At 40.8% G+C, this 24,448-nt stretch overlaps 2 protein-coding genes across 5 annotated transcripts in view; one reads left to right on the top strand and one right to left on the bottom strand.

The window, feature by feature from the left end:
- The first annotated feature begins 288 nt into the window (after positions 1–288).
- Positions 289–13,361, top strand: TIGAR (TP53 induced glycolysis regulatory phosphatase). 2 transcript variants are annotated; one of them, XM_080391652.1, is made up of 6 exons: positions 289–460; positions 2,449–2,486; positions 5,122–5,243; positions 8,804–8,881; positions 11,344–11,454; positions 11,877–13,361. In XM_080391652.1, the coding sequence occupies exons 1-6, from the start codon at positions 429–431 to the stop codon at positions 12,333–12,335; spliced, it is 840 nt and encodes a 279-aa protein (XP_080247778.1). In that variant the 5' UTR covers positions 289–428; the 3' UTR covers positions 12,336–13,361. The 2 variants fall into 2 exon arrangements, with proteins under 2 accessions (XP_080247778.1, XP_080247779.1); XM_080391653.1 differs by lacking the exons at positions 289–460; positions 2,449–2,486 and adding an exon at positions 4,701–4,844.
- Positions 13,362–13,508: 147 nt separating this feature from the next.
- The window catches only part of FGF23 (fibroblast growth factor 23), a 36,230-nt gene continuing 25,290 nt past the window's right edge, over positions 13,509–24,448 (bottom strand). For all 3 annotated transcript variants that reach the window (XM_080391662.1, XM_080391663.1, XM_080391664.1), the window contains one exon: positions 13,509–24,327. In XM_080391662.1, coding sequence (XP_080247788.1) covers positions 23,890–24,327 — 438 coding nt within the window. In that variant the 3' untranslated portion in view covers positions 13,509–23,889. The remainder of the gene's footprint in view (positions 24,328–24,448) is intronic.

Below are 24,448 nucleotides of genomic sequence, written 5' to 3'. Positions count from 1 at the left end.
TTAGAAAATGCGTCACCGCACACACCATGCCTTTAATTTTTAAACAGAATGTGACAAATACCCAAGTTTCTCGGCCGGGCGGGCGCCCTGCCCGCACCTGCGGCCACAGAGAGCTGCAGCCCCTTACCCCCAGGCCTGCGCCCCCCGCCCCGGAGGGAAGCGATGCGCGGCCCCTGCGCGGCGCTGAGCGCCGGGAGGTTTCTGGGGCGCTCCCGCAGAACGCGGGTTTGCGGCCACAAACCGCGTGTTGGGGCGGCGCGGGGGCTGCCCCGGGACGGACGCGCTGCCGCCGGCGCGGGCCCGCGGCGCTCCCCCTCCTGCCCCCTCCCCTCCGTGCCGGGGCGGGGCCATGACGTCACCGGCGGGCGCGGGGCGGCCGGGCGCCGCAGTGCGGGCAGGAGGCGGGCGGCGGCGGGTGAGGCCGTGCCATGGTTCGCTTCGGGCTGACCGTCGTCCGGCAGTGAGTACCGCGGTGCCCGCCGCTGCCGGGCCTTGCGCTTTTTCCCGGCCTCCCCGCTGCCGCCCCCCGCACCGCTCCGGTGCCGTGACGCCAGCAGTTCCGCCCCCCCGGGCGGTCCGTGCGGCGCGGCTCCCTCAGGGGTGGCGGGCGGGGCCCCGTGAGGGGCGCGAGGCTCCAGGCCCGGCCCCCGGGGGCGGCGGGGTGGCCGCGGCGGGGCCCGGAGGCGCTTGGCCCGCGGGGGCCGTGTGGTTAGTGCTTCGGGTGTTGCTAGGCCTGTGAGCTACTCGGTGCGTGAGCCCGGCCTGGTGTGCTTTGGCTAACCGGGTAACGCAAGCCACGGCGGCACGGTTTGGCCCTGGTGTGGCGTGGGGTTATCCGTAACGTCAGCAAGCGCTGTTTGGGAGCTCACTCCTAGGACCGTTTTTCTGCCAAAAGCTCTCTGGTGGGGCAGAGAGCTCGTTTAGGAATGGTTGTCTGACATTTCTACCGTGAAACATTACAGAATTGGCATTTGTGACTTAGGGTGAGGGTTTTTTTCCAGCTGCAGGGGATATTGGCAAAGATTTGTAGTTAATTAGGCTAAGTAGCTCCAGCCTCCTGCAGCTGACAGTAGTTAACTGTTTAATTTTCATGAAAGAGAAACTTTTTTTTTCTCCTTTAGCATAAAACACTTTGCTCCAGTTGCACTGATCAAGTATCAGGGAACGGTTATTTTGGTGGGGTTTTTTCCCCCTGTTCTGTCAGATTTTCTTCCTGTTAAAGAGTTACTATTGACTTCCCTTAAAGACCTGGATCTGCTTGCTGACTTGGTGCTGCGGTTGCAGCCTAACTTTCACATCAGCTAGGAAACATGGGAGCCAGAAACAATTTGTTGAAGTCTTCAGGTGGGACTCTTGCAGACACTTCAGAAGGATCCCAGTTCATTCATCAGGAAATGGACAGGAGTTCATCAGTCAGACTGTGCTTGCATCCACTGTGCTATCTTAGTGCAACTTGGGAAACTGCATCCTGCTCTTTCCTCACCTCCAACTCGTGGCGAGCAGGGTGGACTCCATCCATCCTGCTGCATTTTCCTTTTGAGGCTGGAAGTAGCTGTCATGGTATGTGGTGAGCCTGAAGAATTAAATTGCTGCCCCCTGTGCAGGAAAGAGTTTAAAGCATACTAAAATGCGGTGGTTTGTCTTAAAAGTACTGGACTTCTGTCATCAGTTACCTATCGGGGGCTCATTTTGAGGGCTTCAGCACACCAGTGTTGATAGCCCTCTGTATAATAAGGAAGCAGCACACTTGGCCTTATTGCTGCAAAAACTTAAGCACGTGATACTTCAGTCAGGTGAGGAGTCTCAGTAAAGTCAGCACGCTTAACTTTGTACATGTCAAGTTTAGTTGTTAGATCTTTCCCTCCAAAGTAAATCTGCATATGGTTTTAGTTGCTCTTCTTTTGAAATACATGCCATCAGTTATGGTTTTCAAGGTAGAATATTTTAGTTCCTAAAGGCCATTCTACCACTTTTTCTACAGCTCTGTGCTCTGTTTCTTTAAGGTGTGCAGCCTGCTCTGCTGCTGTCTTTGATAATCTCTTGAATTGGCTTCCCTTTAAAGTACAGAGGTCCAGTTGGCTAGCATACGCTTTTCCTAAGAGGGCTCCAGAGTCTTCCTGCAGCTTCACCCTCTCCAGCATGGAGATGTAATTGTAATAGATAAATTATGCTGCATTTATGATAAATTTAAGAAATTACTTCCCATCCTTTTATTCTAGGCAGGTTTGTCGTGGTGAATATTGACAGCATGATTGGGGTTGGCTACTTGAAAATTTTTTGAGTTTTTTGTTGTAAAGTCTTTAGATACTATTTTTTTTTTAAAAGAGGCTGTGCTGTATCTCATTTTTCATATTCAGTCAGCTGTTTCCTGTTGGTATTAATAATGTTTTTGAATGTTCAGTAAAATCGTTGTAAGTTAAATTTTTTTTAATTTATATTCTTTTTCAGTGGAGAAACAAGATACAACAAAGACAAGATACTGCAAGGTCAGTATCAGTTATTCTGCTAGCTTGTTAGAGATGGAAAATTATTCTTCCCTGCAAAATGTAAAATCCTGTAACCAACTGCTGAAATGTTAAATATTGTTGCAGAATAATATTGTAAACATAAGAGACTTTATTTGTAAGCCAGGACATTATCTTGATAGCTTTACAGAACTATCTGAGTTGGTCTCCACAGAATATCAACAAACAGTGATGCATTTCTGATATCAACAGGAGTATTAGAATAGTTCCTTCTTTGAAATGGGGGGAAGCTACCTTGTTGTGATTTAACCCTGGCTGGTAATTAAGTACCACGCAGCCGCTTGCTCACTCCCCCCTCACCCAGAGGGACAGGGAGGAGAGTTGGAAAGGAATGTAAAACTTGAGGGTTGAGATAAGAATAGAATAGAATAAAAGTGAAAGAACAATAATAACAATGATGACAGCAACAGTTATAATGAAAAGGGAAAGAGTAACATCCAGAGGGAAAGGAAGACAGGAACACGTGGTGCACAACACAACTGCTCACCACCCACCGACCGATGCCCAGCCAGTCACCCAGCTATATATACCAGGCATGGCATCCCATGGTATGGAATACCTCTTTGGCTAGTTCGGGTTAGCTGACCCAGCTGTGTCCTCTCCCAATTCCTTGTGCTCCTCCAGTGTTTTTGCTAGCAAGGCCTGAGGAACTGAAAAGTCTCACATCAAAGCCAAAACACAGCACCATACTAGCTCCTAAGAGGATAATTAACTCCATCTCAGCTGAAACCAGGACACACCTGTAATCAAATAAAGTGATAGCAGCACCACAGCGCCTGTTACTAAGTGTCCCCTAGCACTGTAGTAAATCTCAGTAGTATGAAGCCTGGACAAAGGGCTTCTGGGGCTCAGATGAGAAGTGAGAGTTGCAGCTGTGGTGAAGAACCAGCCAGGTGCACGTTTGTACAATGGGAGTTGGTAAGGAGCCACAGAAGCAGGTCAAGATCATGTGTAAAGGAAGATGTTGCCTTAACGTAATCTGTCACTTGCAAAAAAAGTCTACAGTAAAGCAAGAAAGAATGAAGAGTAACATTCTTTTTAAATGCTCGAATTGTTGAATCCCAGCTCTTTCTAGGAAGGTAGTCTTTAGACACAACTTTTTGAACGAGACTTCTTAATGACTATTGACTTGTACACCCAGAACTTAAAGCACTGAGCTGCTTGGATGTCTTTTGTAGAAAAACAGAGGCTCACTGCTACAAGGAACCTAGTGGGGTTGTACTCTGATTAAGTAAACTTTATACAATGCTGCGTGCTGTAAGGGAGACACATTTTCTGACGTTGCAATTTACAGTTCTTGCAACTGCCCCTGCTTTATGTTCTTAAAAATCCCAATGATGTCTTTGAAATTCCTAGCTCTCTGGGTCAAATGGCATGCAATAGGCTCCTCTCCTCCCTCCAGTGTAGAAAGTGAACACTGCCTTGTGTTTTGAGAGGTGTAAGACCTATAGCAGCGTGGTGGGGTCTGGGGTCTCGCATGGCTGAATTACAAGGTGCTCAGAACTCATGTTCTGGACCTCTGCTGCCCTGTCTTTTGCTACTGGAAGTGTATAAATGGTTGTGCATTTGGTTGGTGAAAATTCTTTTTGTTGTTGTTCTGGGTCTGATGAGAATTGCACGCTCTCTGCTTTGACTCCCTACAAAAGTAAAATAGGTGATACAGTTGTGGACATAGCAATTTGTTACAGGTTTGTTCCTCTGCCACAGTTCTTGGATCTCCTGGAGATTGAGCTGTGACAGGGAGACACCCATTTCATGCAAGCTGGATTCCCAAAGTGCTGGTCCTAGAGCTCTGTGTCCAGCTAGTTTTCCAGGCTCCTTTGGCTGAAAACAGTTTTTGGAAGGGTTGCTGCTTTTCAGCTAGGTTTATTCCATCAACATGCACTCTATGCAGCTGCAAGATCATTGGTGTTGGTGTGCAAGGTGGAGTATGGGGCAGAAAGAGACCACAACAGATTGTGTTTACATCAACTGTAAAATTCTTGTGAAACTGACTTTGGCAAAGAGTGTGTGCTGCTTTCCGTATTACGCAAAATCCCTTCTTGTTGCCTCATTTCTTCAAGGCATTGTCAATGTTAGGGAATGGGGAGGAGCAGGCATTTCATAGTTGTCAGGACTTGAGTCTCCTGATGTGCGTTTTTTTCCCCGGTATACATATTTTAGTATCAACAACACTATCTCAATTTTATTGTCCTTTTCCTTACAATCAGCAAATCTGTTTATAGAGTTTCAGTTGTGAGATACCTCTTGCACGAAGCCTACCAGTGACCGTTCTAAAAAGGACAAGTGATTTGAAATGACTACTCATGTTTAGAAAATGTAGGTCTCTTGTTTTATGCTTATATTTGTCACATGCATACATTAATATAAATATCATTAGTAATGGTCCTTCTGTCTTCCTAGCCTGTACTTCCTTTTTTCATACAATTTGTGTGACTGAATTTAGGGAAGATTACTTTTACTAATGGATGGTGTTACTGAAGGAGAAGCATTTTATTGTGACTGAGCAGATTCTTTATTGCTCTTATGCTTGTCTAGTTGCTAAATGATCTAAAATTTGCATGTCTTAATGTTGATGGGGGGTTTTATTTTGTAGGTCAAGGAGTAGATGAGCCGCTCTCTGCAACTGGCTTCAGACAAGCAGATGCTGCTGGTTTATTTCTCAGTAACGTGAAGTTCACTCATGTCTTTTCAAGTGACCTCCTCCGAGCAAAGCAGGCAAGTTCTTCTAGAGGCAACTGAATGTAAATACAAGCTTCAGAATTTGCCATTTATTTGCTGTTGATGATGCAAAAATAATACAGTGATGGAGAGCCAAAGGCTATTTTGATAGACTTTAGAACTGAAGTTTGAGTTGTGTAGAATTCAGCAAGGCCTCTATGAATAAGGATGTTTTAGTAAGAACAGCTCAGTTAGGAATCAATGAAGGCCAGCTTGCTTCGCAGGATGCCATGCAGTGTGTTCTTCTGTATTTGGTGTTACTTGGTGTGTGGGTACGTTCTTGCTAAAGGAGTAATCAGGACTTAGAAGTAACACAGACTGAAGTCCGTTTTTCTTTGAAGAAACAAACCAAACTGGCTGCCGTGTTACTGTACTGTCTTATGCATTGTGACTGTATGCTGTATTTTTCTGAGGAATGCAGACCAATACAGGCAAGATCAAGTTCTGCTGTAAAGCCAGTACAAGGGTTATTAAATGTACAGAGAGGCTGATTTTTTGGCAGGAACATAATAGCACTCCTTGAGGCACTATTTTAACGGGTTAATTAAAGAGGAAAAAATGTTAATTGCTGAGTGGGATTACATGTGATTTCATGTGCAAGATTACAAAATACTAAAAAAAAATCAAGGAAACAGAACTAAGGTAAAATAAAGGTAGAGGCATAGATCAGCTGTTCTAGGAAGGTGGTGTCTCCTGTGGGAGCCCTGTCCTTAGTTCTCTTCTGTTACTGATGCAGTGATTTCAGGAGATCTGTAGGCTTCAGGTGATTGAAACTACTAAATGATTTGTGATAGCCCTGCTGATTGCTTGCTTTTTGCTCTGTTGTCCTGCTACAAAAGTCTGTGAAGCCTTGCTGTAAACCAGATCAACAAAATCTAACATAAACCCCGCCCCCCTTTTTTTTTTTTTCTTAAAATATTCATCATCACATTGCCCATTAGTTTTGCAGCACGGTCCCATAAACTGTAGCAGCACAACTTAGAAAGCAAACTAGAGAGACGGAGGAGTGCAGTCATTGGATATTTGTAAAATGCATAATAACTGCCTTTAAGTGGCAGTGATTATATTTTAAAACATTAATAGTGCTTTATAACGTTCGTAAGACTGTGCTATGTGCCTGCCTTAGGGAAATTGTTTTTGAATGCTCAGCCACTTGAGAGAGAAGGTGATAGTTTTTTTCCTTGTATTAAAGACAGCTTTTTCCATGAGCAGCATTTGCACTCATAATGTAGAAGACAGACCCGATTTTGGTCTTTGCATAAAGGAAATGTGTTTTGTTACTTGTTTGACAGGCTATCCAGCTTTGTGGAAGCTTTTCCAAAGATGTGTAAAGCTGCAGTTTCCATTTGCTTGGAACTCCCTTTTCTGGCAGCTGCAAATCTATGAAGAAGTGTCCTTTACTATGCTGTCACTTCATAGCTCAGCTATGAAAGGAATGTACAAGTTCCCTTGCAAAAGAGTAAAAAATGTTTTTTAAAGAAGCTGTTGGTGGTAAAGTTTAGTTTTCCTTGCAAGGTCTCCTGCATCGGCTATAGGCAGGGTGTGTACTGGTTACTGGAACCAGGAGAGTGGTATGTGGTCCTCTGGCTGCTGCCCGTGGCTGACAGCTCAGTGTTCAAGCCTGAGCAGGAAACGAGAAAACAGGGATGTGTGCAAAGAGAGTTGTACTGGCTGGGGAGGAATTCAGAGAGCTACAGGAGATGCAGAGTGAGCAGGTATAGGAAATGTGGAGAGAGGCTTTGCAGGGAAGTCTGTTTGAGAGAATAAGCCTAGGAGAGGGAGAGTCCAAGACTTGCTTCAGAAAGTAGCAGCGTAGAAGAGAGCAGGCAGACCTGCAATGTGAAAATACAAAAAGACTAGTTGGGCAGACCGGGATGCGGTGTGAACAGAGCACAATGCCCTAAGGCTTGTAATGTTAACAAAGCCTAACACCAAAGTCTGCAGGGGAACGTGAGGCCTACGGTGAGGTGCTCATGCTGTTGGGGTAAGAGCTCTGCAGTAGTGAAGGTAGGTTCAGGACTGGGACAGGCTGGGCCCTGAGGAGGAAAAATCTTTTTGAGTCTCTTTTCCATCTATAAAATGGGGCTAATATCCCTGCTCTCACTGTGGTATTGTGAAGATTCAGTGATGTTTCTGAAGCATATTGATATTCTAGTAACAGATGGTGTAGGAGAGGTGTGAGGAAGTTAACCTCAGAGTGTATTTTGGTTTCAGCATGGTAAATGAGACTTCATGTTTAATATTTACACTTCAGAGTATGAACTAGTGCTCAGTACGTGAATGTTGTCTATTTCATGTAGTGAGTGAGATCCCAGTCCTGGAGTAATTTTAGGATATAATCATATAATTAACTGTGCTATTGGTATATACAAGGAATTTGATTCAACTTTATCTGAATTTTGACGTTACCCTGTGGCAGAAATTTAAAGTTGCAACATAAAGCCTTTCCTAAGCAATACATTAAATAGGTCATAAAATCTTGTTAATACAACAAGGCAGCTTTTTGTATGCCAGAATCCAATGAGCCTTTTCAAAATTAATTCTGTGAATGTCAGTTCAATTGGATGTGGACATTTGCACAAGACTTCCAGCAGGTATTACCAGTCAAAGCTGTCTGTGAATCCAGTACAGTCTTTGTGCTTTGGTGCATATCAGAACAGCTGCAGGTTAGCTGTCCTTTAGTTCCCGTTACTGGCTGTGGCAGCCAGACAGGTGTGTAATAGCCAACATGCTAGAGCCTGTATAAGGCAATACTTTTTCTAAAGTGATACCAGAATTTCCTCTTGATAGTTGTCTTCTCTACCCTGCACCACCAAAATCACGTTTCCTTGGAAGAAAAAAAGATAAATAGCACACAACTCCAGACATCCAGACTATTGTTAAAAGTTAACTAAGCCCTTTGGGTTTTCTCTCTCTCGGTCATCCTACCAAAAGGCAGGTGAATACAGTAAGTTGGATGATTTTTTTTTCCCCCAAGTGTGTCATCCAGTGCATTTTTCCCTTGTAACGCCAAGGCTGACACTTCAGTATGTTGCCAGCCTCCTGGCTTTTAACTGCTTTGAGTATTTGATTTCTGAGGTGCATTAAGTAGCCACTTGCTAGAAAGTAATTTCATTTGTTAGATACTATGTTTTTTGCAATCAGATTAACTGATCAGGTTTTAGGAACATACTGCTTGTGAGTCTGACTCATGTACTGCATGTTAAGAATGTGTCAGCATGATTGCTTTGTGAGTGGCAGTATACTCAAGAGAAGATGTGGGTTTTATCCTGGTAAATCTTGCTGCTGCCGTGTCTTGCTGCCCACCTTTTGTGGGTGCTAAACGTTTTCAGCTGTAATGGACTTTGAGTTGTGAAAGAACTATCAGAGGATTGCATCTTTTGTGGCCTGACACAGGCCACATATCCAGTTCTGACAGAGACTACTAGCTGAACAACTTTTTATATTTTTCCTTTGGGTTGTTGGGTACTACTAATCATTGGCTGTGGTGGTGTAGGATGGTCTAGCTATCCCATGAGAAAACAGGTCATTGATGCAACTGTATATTCACTTTTTAGACTGCTGCCACAATTCTAGGAAAAAATAAGTTTTGCAGAGATTTGGAAATCAAGTATGATGCAAGACTTCGAGAAAGAGTAAGTGCCAGAAGAGTTTGTTTTGATATTGAAAAATTGAAAATGTAATTTACTGCTCGTGGATATCGCGGCCTGTTGAGTGGTGAATTTAACAATGGAGATCACTGTTTGATGTGGTTTTAATCACGGAAAACTGAACTCTTCACATCAGGTAGTATAAATTGTTCACACAATTGTGAAGCAAAGCCAGAATTTAGTGATTAGTGCTGTAACTGTGATGCTTTAGTGATTTAAGTAATATTTACATATAAAAGGAATTATCTTAAACGTAATAAAAAGCTTAGCTCTGTTTTCTAACCCCATATATCAAGAGTTAAAGATACTCCTTCTCTAGCCTGATGGCACAACGCGATGTTGGCTTTTTAGCTGTTTATACCTTTTAATTTGCACAAAGATACTGGAAAGCTTTCTGCTGTGCATGATACAATCTGCTTTCCTGATTAGCCTCTCTGCCTGGTAACAGGCGTAATTGTACATCTTGTTTTAAGTATGTCTTGATCAGAAAAAAAACCTCAGATGCTGGCTGTTTCTGCTAATACGAATCACCCTTCAGGTGTTGTACTTAGAGTGTCAGCTGAATTTTAACTAAGGAAATGCTACAAAACCCCAAGTCAGATGGCATATGGCCAGCGGGCAAATAACTGTTTATGGAGCAGAACATGATTGTAGCATTTCCTGTCTGGATCTTCTTTCTCTGTCAAATTCCAATTCTTACCCTGAAACCAGCAAGTCAAATGCCTCCCAGTTCTTCAATTGCTTTACCATCTGATGTTTTTGAAAAATGCTACGGTTCATGATACAGAATTTTAGAAAGAATAATCTTAGCACTCTGTTACACTTCCCCCCCGCCGCCTTTCATGGTGTTTGTATGGAAGTATAGAAATGCCAATACAGCGTCTGCAGGCCACAGGTTGTAAACTGCTCTGGATAACTGGAATTAAGTTTGAATTGCATGAAAAGTAGTAATGTCCTTTAAAAGAACTTATATCATTGACCCTATTCAGCAAGTTTTATTCTCTCATGCCTTTCATGAGAGAATCTGTCTGGAAAAATCTTTAAGATTAGAATTTAATTTTCAGCAGCTTCAGAGCACTTATTTCTTCATTTCTTTCTTAGTATTCCAAAACTGTCAATATTTTGCTTTAGAGAAGGGGATTGAGAAGCTGAAGTAAATGTGTTTCGGTGCATTCTGAAAACCATAATAATGATTATGGCATCTAATTGCATATCCACAGCAAGTGGATAGTGACATAGAAGTCAGAAAGCTTCAGTAATGAGTATGTGTCTATATCCTAGTCATCAACATCTGGATTTCTGGAATGTGTGTAACCAGGTGTTTGACAGTATTGTATCAGCTCATACTTTCTCAAAATACTCATCATAACCACAGCGTTTTCACTGTCTTCAGATGTTCCAAGGAAGACTAAAGCTTTCCACTTGAATATATTTTTCATCTGTTAGCAGCAGTAAAGTATTAATCTCTAGAGGGAGAAGTATTAATCTCTTTTCCCATTGTTGGAGAGTTGCCTTGGAAAGATCTTCCAGATCAAAAATTACAATCCACATCCAAGTAATTTACAAGATGGATGTACATTACAGATGATAAATACTGTGTTTTATAATGTGACTTCTAATTATCCAGACTAACTAACTGGTATATATGGATTCTTACTACTCCTTCTTGTGTATGAATAAGTGTGTCATTGAAGAAAGTTAATTGCATGTTCTCTGAGTCAATTAGCATATGTTTGTAAGATCTTTTTTGCCGTTCTTGTTTTCTGAAAACACTGTCCACAGCAGTAATGTATGTCCTGAAAAGGTGGGAGGTGGCCTTATTGTTTATTTTTAATAGTTAGGGTACTTGTGGTGTTTCATCCTTTGGGTTTTTTTGTTTTTCTTTTGTCTTTATAAAAAAAATCTGATTTTAAAATGGGCTCCTTTGCTATGGAGATTTCAAAGGTCTGTAGAGAAAATGCTTGTTTCTTACTTGCAACAATTAATTCCCTGTAGTCTTTCTGCAAATGCAAAGTAAATGGAGTTTATCCTCGTGTGAACAGCTACATATAGAGGTGTTTGGAATGTAACCTCATTTAAAAACACACTTTAATTTTGTGTGCTAAGAATGAGTGTCAAAAATGTAGAGGGGAAAAAAATCTCAAAGCCAAGATGCGGCTGAAGGTAGTGTTTTGAATGTTAGTACTTTAATGAGATGTAGCTTCTAATGCGTTTCTCTACCCAGCAGATATATATATACACTTCATATATATACTTTAAACTTAAATAGCAGATACAAAGATACCTTCTCCCCCAGTATTGGGATAAAATTTAAAAGGTAGTTAAGCCTGCGCATTATACATGAGAATCCAAGAAAACAAAGCTGTTAGGAGATGCTCACGTTGGAAGTGGTACTGGAGACTTGATACGCCTTGCTAAACATGCTCTTCATGACTTGCCTCTCACAGAAATACGGTGTTGCAGAAGGAAGGCCTTTGACTGACCTCAAGGCTATGGCAAAGGCTGCTGGAGAGCAGTGTCCTTCATTCACGCCTTCTGGAGGAGAAACACTGGATGAAGTATGGTATTTATTTGTGCCCTACTTTCTAGGCCATTTTATCAGTGCAGATACAGCTGTTGTGTACTTAGGAACATCTTACTGGCAGCTTAGCTCAACTGAAGGTAGTTGTTTTCCAAGCTAAAAACACTACTTGACCTGATTATAGTGGCTGCCAAGTAGGGAATCTCTTTAGAATGAAAATACTGTTTTTGAGATTGACTCCTCATGAAGCTGTCATTTGCAGAAGGACAAGGCAGTTGCTCTCAACCTTGGCTTTGGAGGGCAGAGAAGTTTTTACAGCATTCAGTAACTTACCATTGATTTCTGAGACGTGCCTGTGATAAGCATTTGTCGTTTAACTGAAGTAATTGTATCTCAGACTTCTAAAAGCTGAAGTCTCTTGCATTCTTCACAATGTACTCTTCTGCCCCTTCTCTTTAGGTAAGAGAACGTGCAAGGGATTTTTTTGAATTTCTGTGTCAGCTAGTGGTTGAATTGGAACAGAAGGAGCAAGACACGCATGGTGCTGCCAGCAGAAGCTCAGGAACATCTGAAGAACCGTTAGTTTTCCCTTGGACAGACCACTGCAGTGAAGCAGAACATAGCTCTGATAACGGTGGAGCCTCTAAAATATTAGATGCCAATATATTAGTGGTGAGTCATGGAGCCTACATGAGGAACTGGCTTGGTTATTTTGTTTCGGATCTCAACTGTACTTTACCAGCAAATTTAACAAAGTCTCAGTTGTCTTCTGTCAGTCCCAACACAGGCGTTAGTCACTTTGTTATAAAACTTGAAAATGGAAATTTGTTAAAACCTGAAGTCACATGTGTTTGTCTTAATCAAGACTCTCACTTAGTGGATGTAGGAGCTGAATGTGTAGCTCAAAAAATGTTTTAAGAGTCTTTGTAAGGGCAGTGGGTTTAAAATCACTGTTATGCTAAGCTTGGGAAAGGTATCTGTAGTAATTACTGGGATTGACTGGAGTTACTGACACTAAACTGCAAAAGATGAAGACATGCAGCTGCTTATCATCTTAAAATAACATGATTTGCATGGGCCTGGTACCCAATATAAGTTGGCACTAGAGAAATAACACAAATGTTCTTTATGAACAGAAACAGAATGCTTCCAGTCACTTGCATATCTGCCTCTATAGTACATATTTTTAAAAACTTCTTTTCATTAGTCATAATTATTTTGGTTATCTCCAGGTAAAAAAGTTGGGGAGAGGAGAGGAATGGTACCTCAAAGATGAGCTGTACTGTATTCTTTTTTTAAAAAAAAATGCTATATTGTAATATTAAACATACATGTTGTCTTAAAATAACTTTTTTTGAATGCAATAGTATAACCTAAGAATGAGCATTGCCTAGTGGAAAACATTTGGTACAGAGCAGGGGGTGTGTTCCTGGCTCTGGTACTAAATAGCTGTGAGACTCTGGGCAAATCTCTTTTCCATTTGTAAAATGGTGATGATGATATACCTACCTCGCAGGAGTGTTTTGTAAGAAATGGTTAGTGACGTTGAGACCTCTGTTGAAGAGCACTGTACACAAACATAAAGTATTTATTTTTAACTGTAAGCAGGGTGAGGAGCCCTGTGCACGCACAGTTGAAATAATGGTGTCTCTTCTGAAGAGGAACCTTATCAGTAGGGTGAGTTGTACCAGACTAGAATCCTTCTGTAAATGGCAATCGTACATTTGATGGATGGATGGTTTTGCCTAGAGTAGGCAAGTTTGATTGCTTGATGATGGCTTATAGTTGCTGTTAATACTGCATTCTTTCCCCACTGGGGTGTTTGTAGTGTTACTGTGTAAGCTTATCTGGTTTCTTATTTATAATAGCCACATACTTTTTGTTCATTTGCATATTTTAAGCCTGTTAAAAGAAATAATAAAAATTAAAGGCTCCTGAATAGAACTCTCATTTTGTCTGTATTTCTTTTGAGGTAAAAATCTTCGTTAATATTACTCTATGAAGCTTTGCTCAGATCATGTAACTTTCATTTGTTTTCTGAAAAAACCCAGACTGATCTCTTACTATGGAAAAGAGCCCTTTTTTGGTTTGGTGGACCAGGGCTATCCTGACTTTTACCTGAAAGAACCCCTTAGTGATGTTAAAATGTTAAGGACGTACTTGAATTGCTTGCAACTGTACAAAATGAACTCTCTGACCGAAGGTTTAATTTTTTGTAATGTTTAAAACACATTCTGTCCTGTGTACTTTAAACTACTAGTAGCCCATAGAGAGGAAAGCATCTTCCCTGATGTTTAAAAAATGGATACTAGTAACTGGTGTCAGCGAGGATTAGTCTTTCAGCCTCTAACACATATATAATGTGAAGGACTGGACACCCTTACGAATTTAAATTGGAGTTTTATACTGAACTTGGGCATCAGTAGGCTAAACTTGTTACTTGCTGATCAGCTGGCTTCCTTTCTTTACAGATATAAAGGAAAGCTACTTCGTTATGGCTTCTCTTTCCCTGTATGAAACAGTTCGTAAATGTACAGCTGAATCTGGGTGAAGTTTTATGACTAGGGGTTTTCCAGCAAGCACAAAATCCTCATAATACAGAATCCTGGGAAACTTAAGATTTCTCAGGAACATAAAACCAAGCTTCAGTCAAAATGGCTTTATTTCAAGTTTAATTTGATGTAAGCAGTCTTTGCTCTAAACAAAGGTATTCTTAAGCAAAGTTTTCCAGTGCTATTCAGAAGAAAAAAATTCTGAATTCAAACAGTCACAATAAAATGTTTAGAAAATAAGTAAATTTTTTTTTGAGAAAACCAGCCAACTGGAAAAATCCTTGGTAGCCAACAGTTACTGACATTATGCACGAATACCACCCAAACAGTCAGTTTGTATTTGTGAAATTAAAAAGGGCCTGTTTCAAATCACAAGAACAGAGATGACAGTGGTAGCTGGAGAAAGTGCTCAAGACTTGTTTAGAAGCGTCCATAGCTCTTTTTCACAAGTAATTCCTTCTTTAATACGCTGAAGGAATGAAGTTTTGTACATAGGAGGAGAAATGGGAATGTGGGCTTTTGCACAGGCTCCTCAAGCTTCTTGTGAAATGTGTCTTCCTGGAGGGCTCCTGAGTACTAAATTGGTGATCACAGCCAAAGAAGGTAGAAAAGTGTTTTTAATTGTGACTACTAACAGGGTTAATGGCAGAGGGTAGGATGGAAGCTCGTTCTTAATTTGCTTGTGCCTGGTAGCGCCTGTTTATTTCAGGAAGGCTAGTTACATAGCAGGAGACTATCCTGTTGGTGCCTTAAATAGCTTGAACTTCTCTGCAATTGCCATGTCCTGAATTTTGCCGGTCATTCCATCCAGAGTGAACAAGTTGAAAATGCGCATCCTTCATCAGCTAGAAAATGAGTGGACACCTAATGTGTTTTCCTCTGTAAGTCAGTAACTTTTTTCAAATATTTCAAAAGACGCTAGTGATTTGTATCCTTAGTTTAAAAACCTTTTTGTTTTCTCGCCTACCCTCAAGCAGGTTAATTAACATTGTGTTCTTGCTGATGAGGTAAATATCTTATGGGAACATCTACTTATTTGGTAAATGCTTTGCCACTTCTTGGGTAATACTCTTCCCGTAAGGATTTTTGACTCTCCCTCTGTAATGTCCTTTACCTTCTTTGATGTATTTGTAGGTGGAAAATTTAGACCCATCCTAAGAAACCTGTCTTTATGATGGTTTTCTTTAAGTTAGTGTTAACAGATTCTTTCATCTTAAGTTAACTCTTACGTAGGGCAAACTGATGGTACAATAGTGTCTTACCTGTGAAAAACACCAAAGGGTCAAACTGTTCAAGCTTCCTAAACAGCTCCAATGTTAACGAAGTAACATTTTTCAATCAAAAATTTATGAGCCAGAATCTCCTGATGAAGGCTTTGTAAGGTCAGGCTAAATTGGTGCAAACGCTTCTGCCAGTGGCTGGGGCAGTAGCAGCAGTTAAGCGTGTTCTGCAGTTGCCCTGTTGTATTCTTGTGTCTCTGCACTTGACATTGCTGGAAACAAGATACTGGCCTAGGTGATCTTATAGCCTGCCCTGATACGGTTAAACTTTTCATTTCACCTTTGTTATATCTGATGTAAGCTTCTCTATGTGTTAAAAAGTAAATCTGTAATTTTGGAAGCTTCTGAAGTTAATTGTAAAGCCTTTTTTCTTTAGGTCTATGTGTAGTACTGGTCTTTTTAAGTCTTTAAATCGACACGGAAATGAAATCTTTCTTCTTTCTCCATTAATAAAGTATCTCTTGTACATTTGTACAGTAATTCCGTACCAGTTTATTGGGATCATGGGGAAGGAGAGCTGCAGTTATAGATGGTTCTGTTAGGAATAGTAACAGAACATAAATATTTGAGGGATTACTCAGTAGTGGGCAATGAAATGTTTTGTCCTTGTGAAATGCCAATCTCTAATTAGCAGCAGGAGACAGGGCCTTAACTAACAGGGTGGATTTTCAGCAGTAGCTGCCAAGATGTAAGAGAGGCTGTGAAAGCAGATCGAGCTGTTAAACACATTACCAAGATGATAAGAATTCCAAATGATAAGAAACTGGTACATTCCTTTTGAATACCCTTGTAGGAAAATAGTGCTGAAATAAATGTTAGAAACGTCTCAGCTTGCCCACATAATGGCCCGTAGTCAGATCTGAGAGAACCAATGTGTACTTTAAAATTATGTTTAAAATGGTGAAAGTTAAAATAAAAGCTGACTTGACAGACTTTCTCAGCTGCATAGGAGAAGAAAAGGTGACTTTGGGGATTACCAAGATCAAGAGGAAACTCAGTCCCCTCCTTTCTATGCTAATGTCATCTTTTGCTGACTAGTCCAGTGGAATCCTGCTCCCCTAAAAGCGATGCTTCGGAAGGTAGGGGAGTTGTGCCATCCTTTGATGACGTTGTTCATGTTTAAGCAGTGCTTTACCAGGCCAGCCTTGATTTGGAAAAGGTGTCAGGAGAGACAAAGAGGAGTTCAGTTCCCTGCATGGTAGCACACTTGTTCCTCAGTTTTGGCTCCACCGCCATCATCTCCTGGCAGGTCTGCTAAATGTCTAGCAGGCATCAGACATGCACTTTGGCAGAGTGCTCTGATAGTATCACAGTTTCCTTCCTCTAATGTATCAGCCCTTTTTCAGGATATTTGCTGTATTCCCACAGTTCTCAGCTGGGTTTATGTTTTCCAGACATAGCCCTGTCTTCACAGTAGGAGGAGTTTTGGGTTTGGTTTTTTTCCTCCCCCCTGCCCCCAGTTTTAAGTACAGAATTTAGATCAGATGCGTTCTCTATCCAAGCTTTTGGTATTTCATGAGTCTGCCTCAGATCCACACACAGCCCACATGCCTGGACCTGAAATATGTCAGATTTTCCCCAGATGTGTCCCTCTTTTGAGGGCTTTGGCCATGAGCCTGAGGTTTTTGGATATGTAATCCAGGCAAATGGCAGCTGCATGAGCACGAATCAGCGCACAGTACGTGAGCTGTTTCCCTGACATCCATGGATATGGCAAACCCGCTGTGTGGATGATCTGTTTGTGCGTGGCAAATCCAAGACTGTTCGGGCAGGTCTTTCTGCTGAGATAGCTCTAGTGTCACTTGCAAACCTCTCTGGGGTTTGCTGGCCCGCAGGGAGCCCTGTGTGAGCCCGCAGATGCCCTACCTGACTGCCAGAAGCTGGCGGTGGGGCCCCTGAAAGCACAATCAGAGAACGACAACGGGGGCCCTGAGAATATCGGCACAGGAGGATACCAGGGTAAAAGCACAAACCATGCCTAGGCGATTGCTGGTCCCCACAGGAATGCGCCCGAGGTCCCGGCAGACCCCCTTTTGGGGCATAACTGGATGTGATGCTTTTTCCCTCTGGCGCCCAGTTGGTTGATCAAGCCCTAGCTGAACTGTGAGGAGCGGTGATGTGCTAGACTCATCTGTGATAAGTCATGAATATATTTTGGAAGAGCTAGCTATTGAAAAGTGAATGTGCTTAAGCTAAAAGTTGAGGTAATAAAGAAGGTTTTATTTCAGAAGGGCAAGAATCACAAGATCAGTTTAATAAGGTCAGCTATACTCAAGAGTCACAGAATTAGTTTAATAAGGTCAGCTATACTTAAGATTCACAAAATTAGTTAATAAGGTCAGCTGTGCTTGAGAGCCTTAAATGGACTTAATATGGAAGAAAGGGGGGAAAGCTTTGCTTGTTTAAATCAGAGATGTAAAAATTATTTAGAAGTTACATCCCAAACAGGCAAAAATTACAGGGGGGAGCCTCTAGGCTTGACTAGATAAATAATCATCTCACAGTGAGTTTCTGATTCTGAGAAAAGGGCCTATAAGGAGTAGAAATTAAGTTATATCCTATATAACATTGCATCTTAGGTATGAAATGATGAGAATTTGCAAAATAAGTAGCAAAAACATCCTGAGATACGTGTGTGGCAAAATACAGAACAAGGAATGGAGTGTCAGAAATGTTGCATTCTGCGGATGGAACAGAAATTAGGTAGTCTTAAATTACATCCCCGAAATGAATTACTTCATTTACAGCAGTATTGAATACAAGGGTAAAAGAGGATGGATAATGGGAATGAGGACAGGGAAAATACCACATTTAAAGCCAAGAATTAAAGAATTTAATATGCCTCTGTCAGGGGAAATGACTAATCTTTATCCCAGAATCCCAAAAGCACATCTAAAATTACATATCCGTAAGCAAGTATTTTAAATAGATTTGTCAAGTTGGGTGTGGAACCGTATGACTAGAGAATAGGAAATAAAAGATTTTTTATTTGAGAACAGAGGAAAAAGCAATCTTACAGAACTGATAGTTTGACCTTAATAATATTCACAGCTTTAGAACAAATTCTGAAGGAGAAGTAATTACAGATAAGAGAAGTAAATGCAACCTGGAATATAATTAGATGAGGTTTTACCCTACGTAGTTCACACTAGATTAAACTGATAGTTCTTTAATGAAATAACCGATGTCTAGGCAAGGGAAATATAGTGGAGTATGATCTAGGTGAATTTTAATTGAACACTTGACACTGCCATAATGGAAACCATCAGCTCAACTGGAAAAGATCAAATTTACTAGGGAAAAAAAAAAAAAAAAAGGTGAAGTAGGTACACAAGCAATTTATGGGCATATAAGTAGGTAGTACCGTCCAAGGTCAAGCACTGAGCTGGAGTAAAGTTAGTATTTAAGTTCCTCATGGGACAACTTTTTTGTAATGACTGAATAAAAATATTGGAATGTGAAAATGTTAGCGAGGAAGCATCAGCAATAACTATGTGGGTCAGAATATCGCACAGAGAAAGAAATGATGAATTTGAGGAGTGAAAGATGTGGCATGAAACTACCTACCATGGACTGCATGCTTAGGCACCTTGATACCAACGACATGAATGTCCTCTACAAGCTGGAAGATAATTCTTGAAAACCATAAAGGAGGAGAATAACCTGGGATAATATTAACCTTTTTAATTTTTAATATTCATCTTATTATATATAATATTTTATCACATAGTGAAATTATATATAATATTAATAACCTATTTTATATTTTATTTATGATAAAATATATTTTATAAATATGTAGATTAAATTAAAAATACATTAAAATTATTTTAATTATGGGTAGTTGGTGTTGCATTTAGAAAGACGAGCCTGATCCTGAAAGGTGTCTCTGGCCAAGGCAAGGAGTCATGAACGCCGTTGTACAAGCACTGATGAGGTCTCGCCTGCAACGCTATGTGTAATTCTGGCTGCTTTCGAGGAGGAGCTGAAAAATGTAACTCCACCTTGAAAAGGGGAAACAATGACCTGGGTTAAATCAAACAAACCCCTTGAGTTATTAAGATAAACACCAACAGCATTTTGTAAAAGATTTCCTCTTACCAATAGATCCAGGAGTTGTTGAGTGGTTGGTTCTGGGAGAACGAGTAGGGAATATTTCACTTTATTTTTTTTTGGTCTACCCTAGAAATGAAAACTGAAAAATGAATTGACAAAAAAATGTTCAGCTGTGTACATACACGGACCAGTTTACATGCAGTGCATCTCTCTGCTTGTCTTTTGTAGCAATGTGGGCTAAAAGAGTTAAATGATAAAGCTTTCTGTGTTTGGTGAATAAATAAACAAGGATGAATTCAACCTTTTGAGATGTCCTTGAAGAGTGTCCACTCACCCTCCTATTCAGCTGCTGTTCTTTAATGTCACTATTTACAAACGCTCCTAGAAGAAGAGTCACTTCACTTTTTGGTTGCATTTCCCAGAATTTAACCTAGACATGGGGATCAAGTCCTTTTTTTAGGAGGTGTCTGCTTTTAGACAGACACTAGGAACAGGCAGTCTGGATTTCTCTGATTGTCCTTTACCGTTGTCATCCATGCTGTCGCCTCCAGTGCTGTGCTAAGGTACCTTGCAGATGTTTGGTGGTTTTATTTCAGTTAATGCATGGAGAAAATGGTCTCAGAAATTATTTCTAATCATACCACATGATCCATAAAACAGCTGTATCTGCATTGTTCCTCTTTTTCAGCACTTTTCCTTGTTTTAAGATCCAGTTGCAGCTTCAGATCACAACAGAGAGAGTTTCCTGGGCAAGGAGAGACAACTGAACAAACCTTTGTGTTTGCCCTGTTCTTGGAAAGAGAGGTGGCAGAGAGAGGTCGCTGGGGCCGTGGTGGCTCCACAGCATGCTTTCTTCTTATTTCACTGTGCGTAGCTTACTCTAAATGAGTTTGTACAGCCTCAAAGTAGTACTGAGTGTGTGGCAGACTAAAAGATACCAGCTGATGTTTTTATGATGCCTTGGCATCTATTAAGTTTCTCATATGCTTCAATTCTTTTTGCACTTTCCTGCTGTGCTTCTTCCCCCTTTGAAGTCCATGAACCTAAACTTTAGCAACGGGAGGAGAAAGGGATCTTGCAGAAGAGAGTTCCCCACCTACCTGATCACCCTGCCACTGAAGACCACTGTCCTCTTGCCCACAAAGTGCAACAGTACTGTGGTACCTGGTGGTGATATCATGCTTCTCTTGATGCTGGTGCCATAGCAGATGCAAATGATGCTACTGACTACGACAGAGCTCCACAGAGTATCTGTGGTGAGGGGGAGCTGCGAGGGGATCTGTCAGACCCACGGGCACTTGCCGTTTTGCAGCTCTCTGCTGGGCCTTGGTGGGCCTGGGGACCATTGCGGGAAAGAGCTGCGACAATGGTATCTGCAACTTAACCAGTCTGTGACCTGTCTGCTGCAAAACAGAGCCGTGGCATAGCCCTAGGAATGGACTTAGAATATTTTGTATGAGCAGTAATGGTAATTTACTGTGTATCTTTTACCCTAAGATCTTGGGGCCAGGATCACAAATATTTACCAGCAGGACTGAACTGCTAGACCAGTGGTTTTCTGTTGCTTTTGGGTTGAAGGAGAAGTTTCCCAGTAGAGGTGACAATCCCTTCGTGGTCAGTCTAGTCCTGCTAAGACTTTGTTTTTCTTATTATCTTGCACAGAACTTTAATGGTTGTGGTGTGTGAAACAGCCAGGAAGCTGCAACCTACGAGGCTGGAAATCACAGGGGAGAGTGCGACACAAAAATTTTTGGACACAGCTGGTGCTATTTGTTTATTCAAGTCCTTCTGGAATGGGGAGCTTGAACAGATGATGCAGAATCCACCATTTGGTGAGAAAGAAAAGTTTATTGGTACTTTTATAAAAGGAAATAGTCTCTATAATACATTGATATAAATATTTATAAATATTCTGTGGGACTTCACACCCACTCCAATAAATAAATAAATATTGCAATATAAATAAGTAATGCTTTCTTACTAGCCAGTGATTGCCAGCACATCCTTTGAAGAATTAGTTCTTTTGACATTTTTAATACAGTTATCTATGATTACAAATGGGTTTTTTTGATGCAAAATCCACAGTGCATTCACTCTCAGGGATTAAATCCCCTGGCTGCTGATGGAATGAGCAACCCTTCTTACTTTGTTCCGATGTATGAATATAGAGATGGCATAGAGATTTAACCCCACTGACATTTCTCATCAAATTTTTATATGGATCAAGACAGAACTTCCCATGATTCAAGTTGTACGTCCATTGACTTGGATCCTAGAGAGCTCTGTGGAGCTTACAACAATTAATGCAAAATGGAAACTTTGCTCATGTAATCACAGTCCAGACTTCTCAAGGAGCAAAAGACAAGAAAAATGGCATAGGAATCAAGTAAAATTATTAAACTAAACATATAATCACACCTCTCCACTGTATAGACAGCAAGGTAAAATGTATTGCTCTAGTTTGAATAAGCCTGAAAATACACAAATATCCATCCACCCTGCAATTCTCCTAAATCTATTAGAATCACTCCTTTCCTTTTGAAGCTAATCAAAAACATGATGAGTTTAGAGGATGAAAACCAACAAATTATGAGACAGAACTCTTGGTCTAATCCTAGTCATTTGGCTTGTCCTGTACTCCTAAGGAGTTGTATGAATTAGGAATCACTCCACATAGGAAAATTATTCTAACAGCAGAACCAAGCCCTGTGACTTCTCTAACATAACAATTTGGATGTTGTAGGTAAAGTGGTATCATGTACATATATATACATATGTAGGGAAAAAAAAGAGATTATTTTAAATGCTGTCAGCAGGACAGACTCTGTGCTAAATCTAGAACAATTTCAATGAAAGTAAGAAACACAGGGGGACTTATTTTGATTTTGTTACACTGCTGTAACTCCAGTGGCTTCAGTGAATTACTTCAAGAGACAGAAAAAAGAACAGGACCAGAGTCTAGCCTAATGTTTGCATTATTCCTATGAGCATGCTTGAAACAAATGTACCATTTTCAGACTGTTGTCAGGCTGTTGAATATCCTAAATGAACAAAACAGAGGAATCTGGATCCTGACATGCAGAAAATGGACACACACCAAAATAAAAAGATCTTTTCAAATATCTACCACACTGGATTTTTGTGCAGCTCATTGCTACCTTTGCTATTGATTTCTGCAGAGTATATCAAGAATAACTTTTTCAAATCCACACACGTTTAAGATTACAGGAAGACTGAATCAAAATGAAAAGATATAAGGGAGAAAAATAGCTAAGTGTGTACACAATTGACTGAGTCCTTGTGGAAATGAATATAGCTCCATTAAAACCAATCAAGCTATACTGAATTCTACCAGCTAACAATTTGACACCTAAATTACAATAAAAAGCTGTGCTCTGCAGATACTGCATCTTAACTACAGATTTTTAAACTTCAGCTGTATATATAGAGGTTAGATTCTGATAAGTAAACTTACCCATAGCATATACCAATGCAGTAAAAAGGTTTTGTCAACATTAGAGACCTCCAGATTAATATTAATTTCAGTCTTAAAAGTATAAAGCATCTGATACCTGCTCAGAACTAAATAGAAACATGAATGCTAAACTTAGATTCTTCTTTTTTAAATATAAACCTAATTTTCACTCATTAGACGGGAGTCTTCATGAACTATTAATAGTTTGATGCCTATAAGACATAATTTTTTGGATTTTTTTTCCTTGTATAGCTCAGCAGTGTGCAAAACAAACCATCCTGTTTAACACACTATTATTAGTAACCTGCTACTTTTCTCTAGGTTGGAAATATGCAAAACTAATGAATGTCTCCACATAATATTTCCATATTGTGATGCTAGAATTTAATGTATATATAAGTGTGATAGAGAAGCACGTAAGAGACAGAGAGACTCTTCTTTTTCCCAGACCTCAGCTTGGATTCAGTAGGTGTCAGAAATTACTCTTTCTACACAAGACCATTTGATCCTGTCCTGTTCTCCTGTCAGTTCCTTCAGTTTTCCATGTGTTCTGCTCCTATGACAGCAGAGTGCTCACTTTTTGACTCTTAAAAGGCATGAAAAGAGACTGAAGCTCCAACTTAACAGCTAAAAATATATATAGTAATTTTTATAAAATAACGCACCATCACTGAGTTTGTCTGCTGTGTTTGCACAGCCAGGGGTGGTGTTAGTAAGAGGATTCCCTGTCTCTCTTGGAATATCAGATGCTTCAGGTGTCTCTCCAGTTATATCAGGAACGTAACATCAGTTTCTCATTTCCTTCCAGTGAATTGTTCTTTTTGCTGATGAATACTTAAAGTGATTCAGATCCTAAAATGTTTGGTTTGTATTATTCTTTCCAAACATGTATCTTCTTTCCAGTAAAACAGAGCCCCAGCTGGAACATGGCTAACTGATTTTTTCAGTAAACTATCATCTGTAAGTACAAAATTGGAAATGAAGGATTTTTCCCCCAATGTCTTTCAGGTTTCTCATAGCCATTTTGACATTCAGACTGAGGGTGCTAGCCACTTCCTTTGCCTATTATATTCTCCCATGTCTTCGGTTTGCAAGTGGTGGGGCCACAGTTATCTCGTAATATAAAAGCGAGGACTTGCGTACCTCCTGGCATCCATCATAGCATGTGGGTCATCTGGGTTGACCACGTCGTTCTGGTTGATTCTCACAGGTTCTCTGGGCATGTGGGAGAAGTCTGCTTGCTGCTGCAGCTGAGATCCAAACACGGAGATCTTCCTTTGTGGGACCAAAATTTGGTGAGGATCCATTGGATCGATATCTGCACTTCTAGTATTTCTGTGAGGCTCAGGTGTGTTGAATCGAAACAAAGGGATTTCATTTCTCCTGGACAAAAACTGGGAATATGGTGGTGGATTCATACCAGGGAAGAAAGCTTGTTTAACTCTGCCTAAGCTAACCAGGAAGTTGTGTTTGGGCGACTGGTACACATCATATCCATTTTCCAGTGTCTGGTGGTTGAACACACAGTCCTCTTGACTGAAGAAATGCTTAGGGGAAAAAATATGACACCTGTGAGCAGAAGGATTTGGTGAATGACAAGTACTGATTAAAGATGGAAAGAGGGATGAGATCTCGCAGCAGGTGTTTTTCTGATCTGCCAGCTCTGTA

The sequence above is a fragment of the Falco punctatus genome, assembly GCF_963210335.1.
Source record: "Falco punctatus genome assembly, chromosome: 6".
NCBI lineage: Eukaryota > Metazoa > Chordata > Aves > Falconiformes > Falconidae > Falco > Falco punctatus.
Note: the sequence above shows the minus strand (reverse complement) of the source record. Positions and strands in the feature narration are given on the sequence as shown.

What these genes read in the sequence shown, in the direction of transcription:
- TIGAR (XM_080391652.1), top strand. Translation starts at nt 429, where the DNA reads ATGGTTCGCTTCGGGCTGACCGTCGTCCGGCA. An exon ending in GGGCTGACCGTCGTCCGGCA is followed by an intron (nt 461 to 2,448) that starts GTGAGTACCGCG and finishes ATTCTTTTTCAG; the next exon opens with TGGAGAAACAAGATACAACA. An exon ending in GAGGAGAAACACTGGATGAA is followed by an intron (nt 11,455 to 11,876) that starts GTATGGTATTTA and finishes CCTTCTCTTTAG; the next exon opens with GTAAGAGAACGTGCAAGGGA.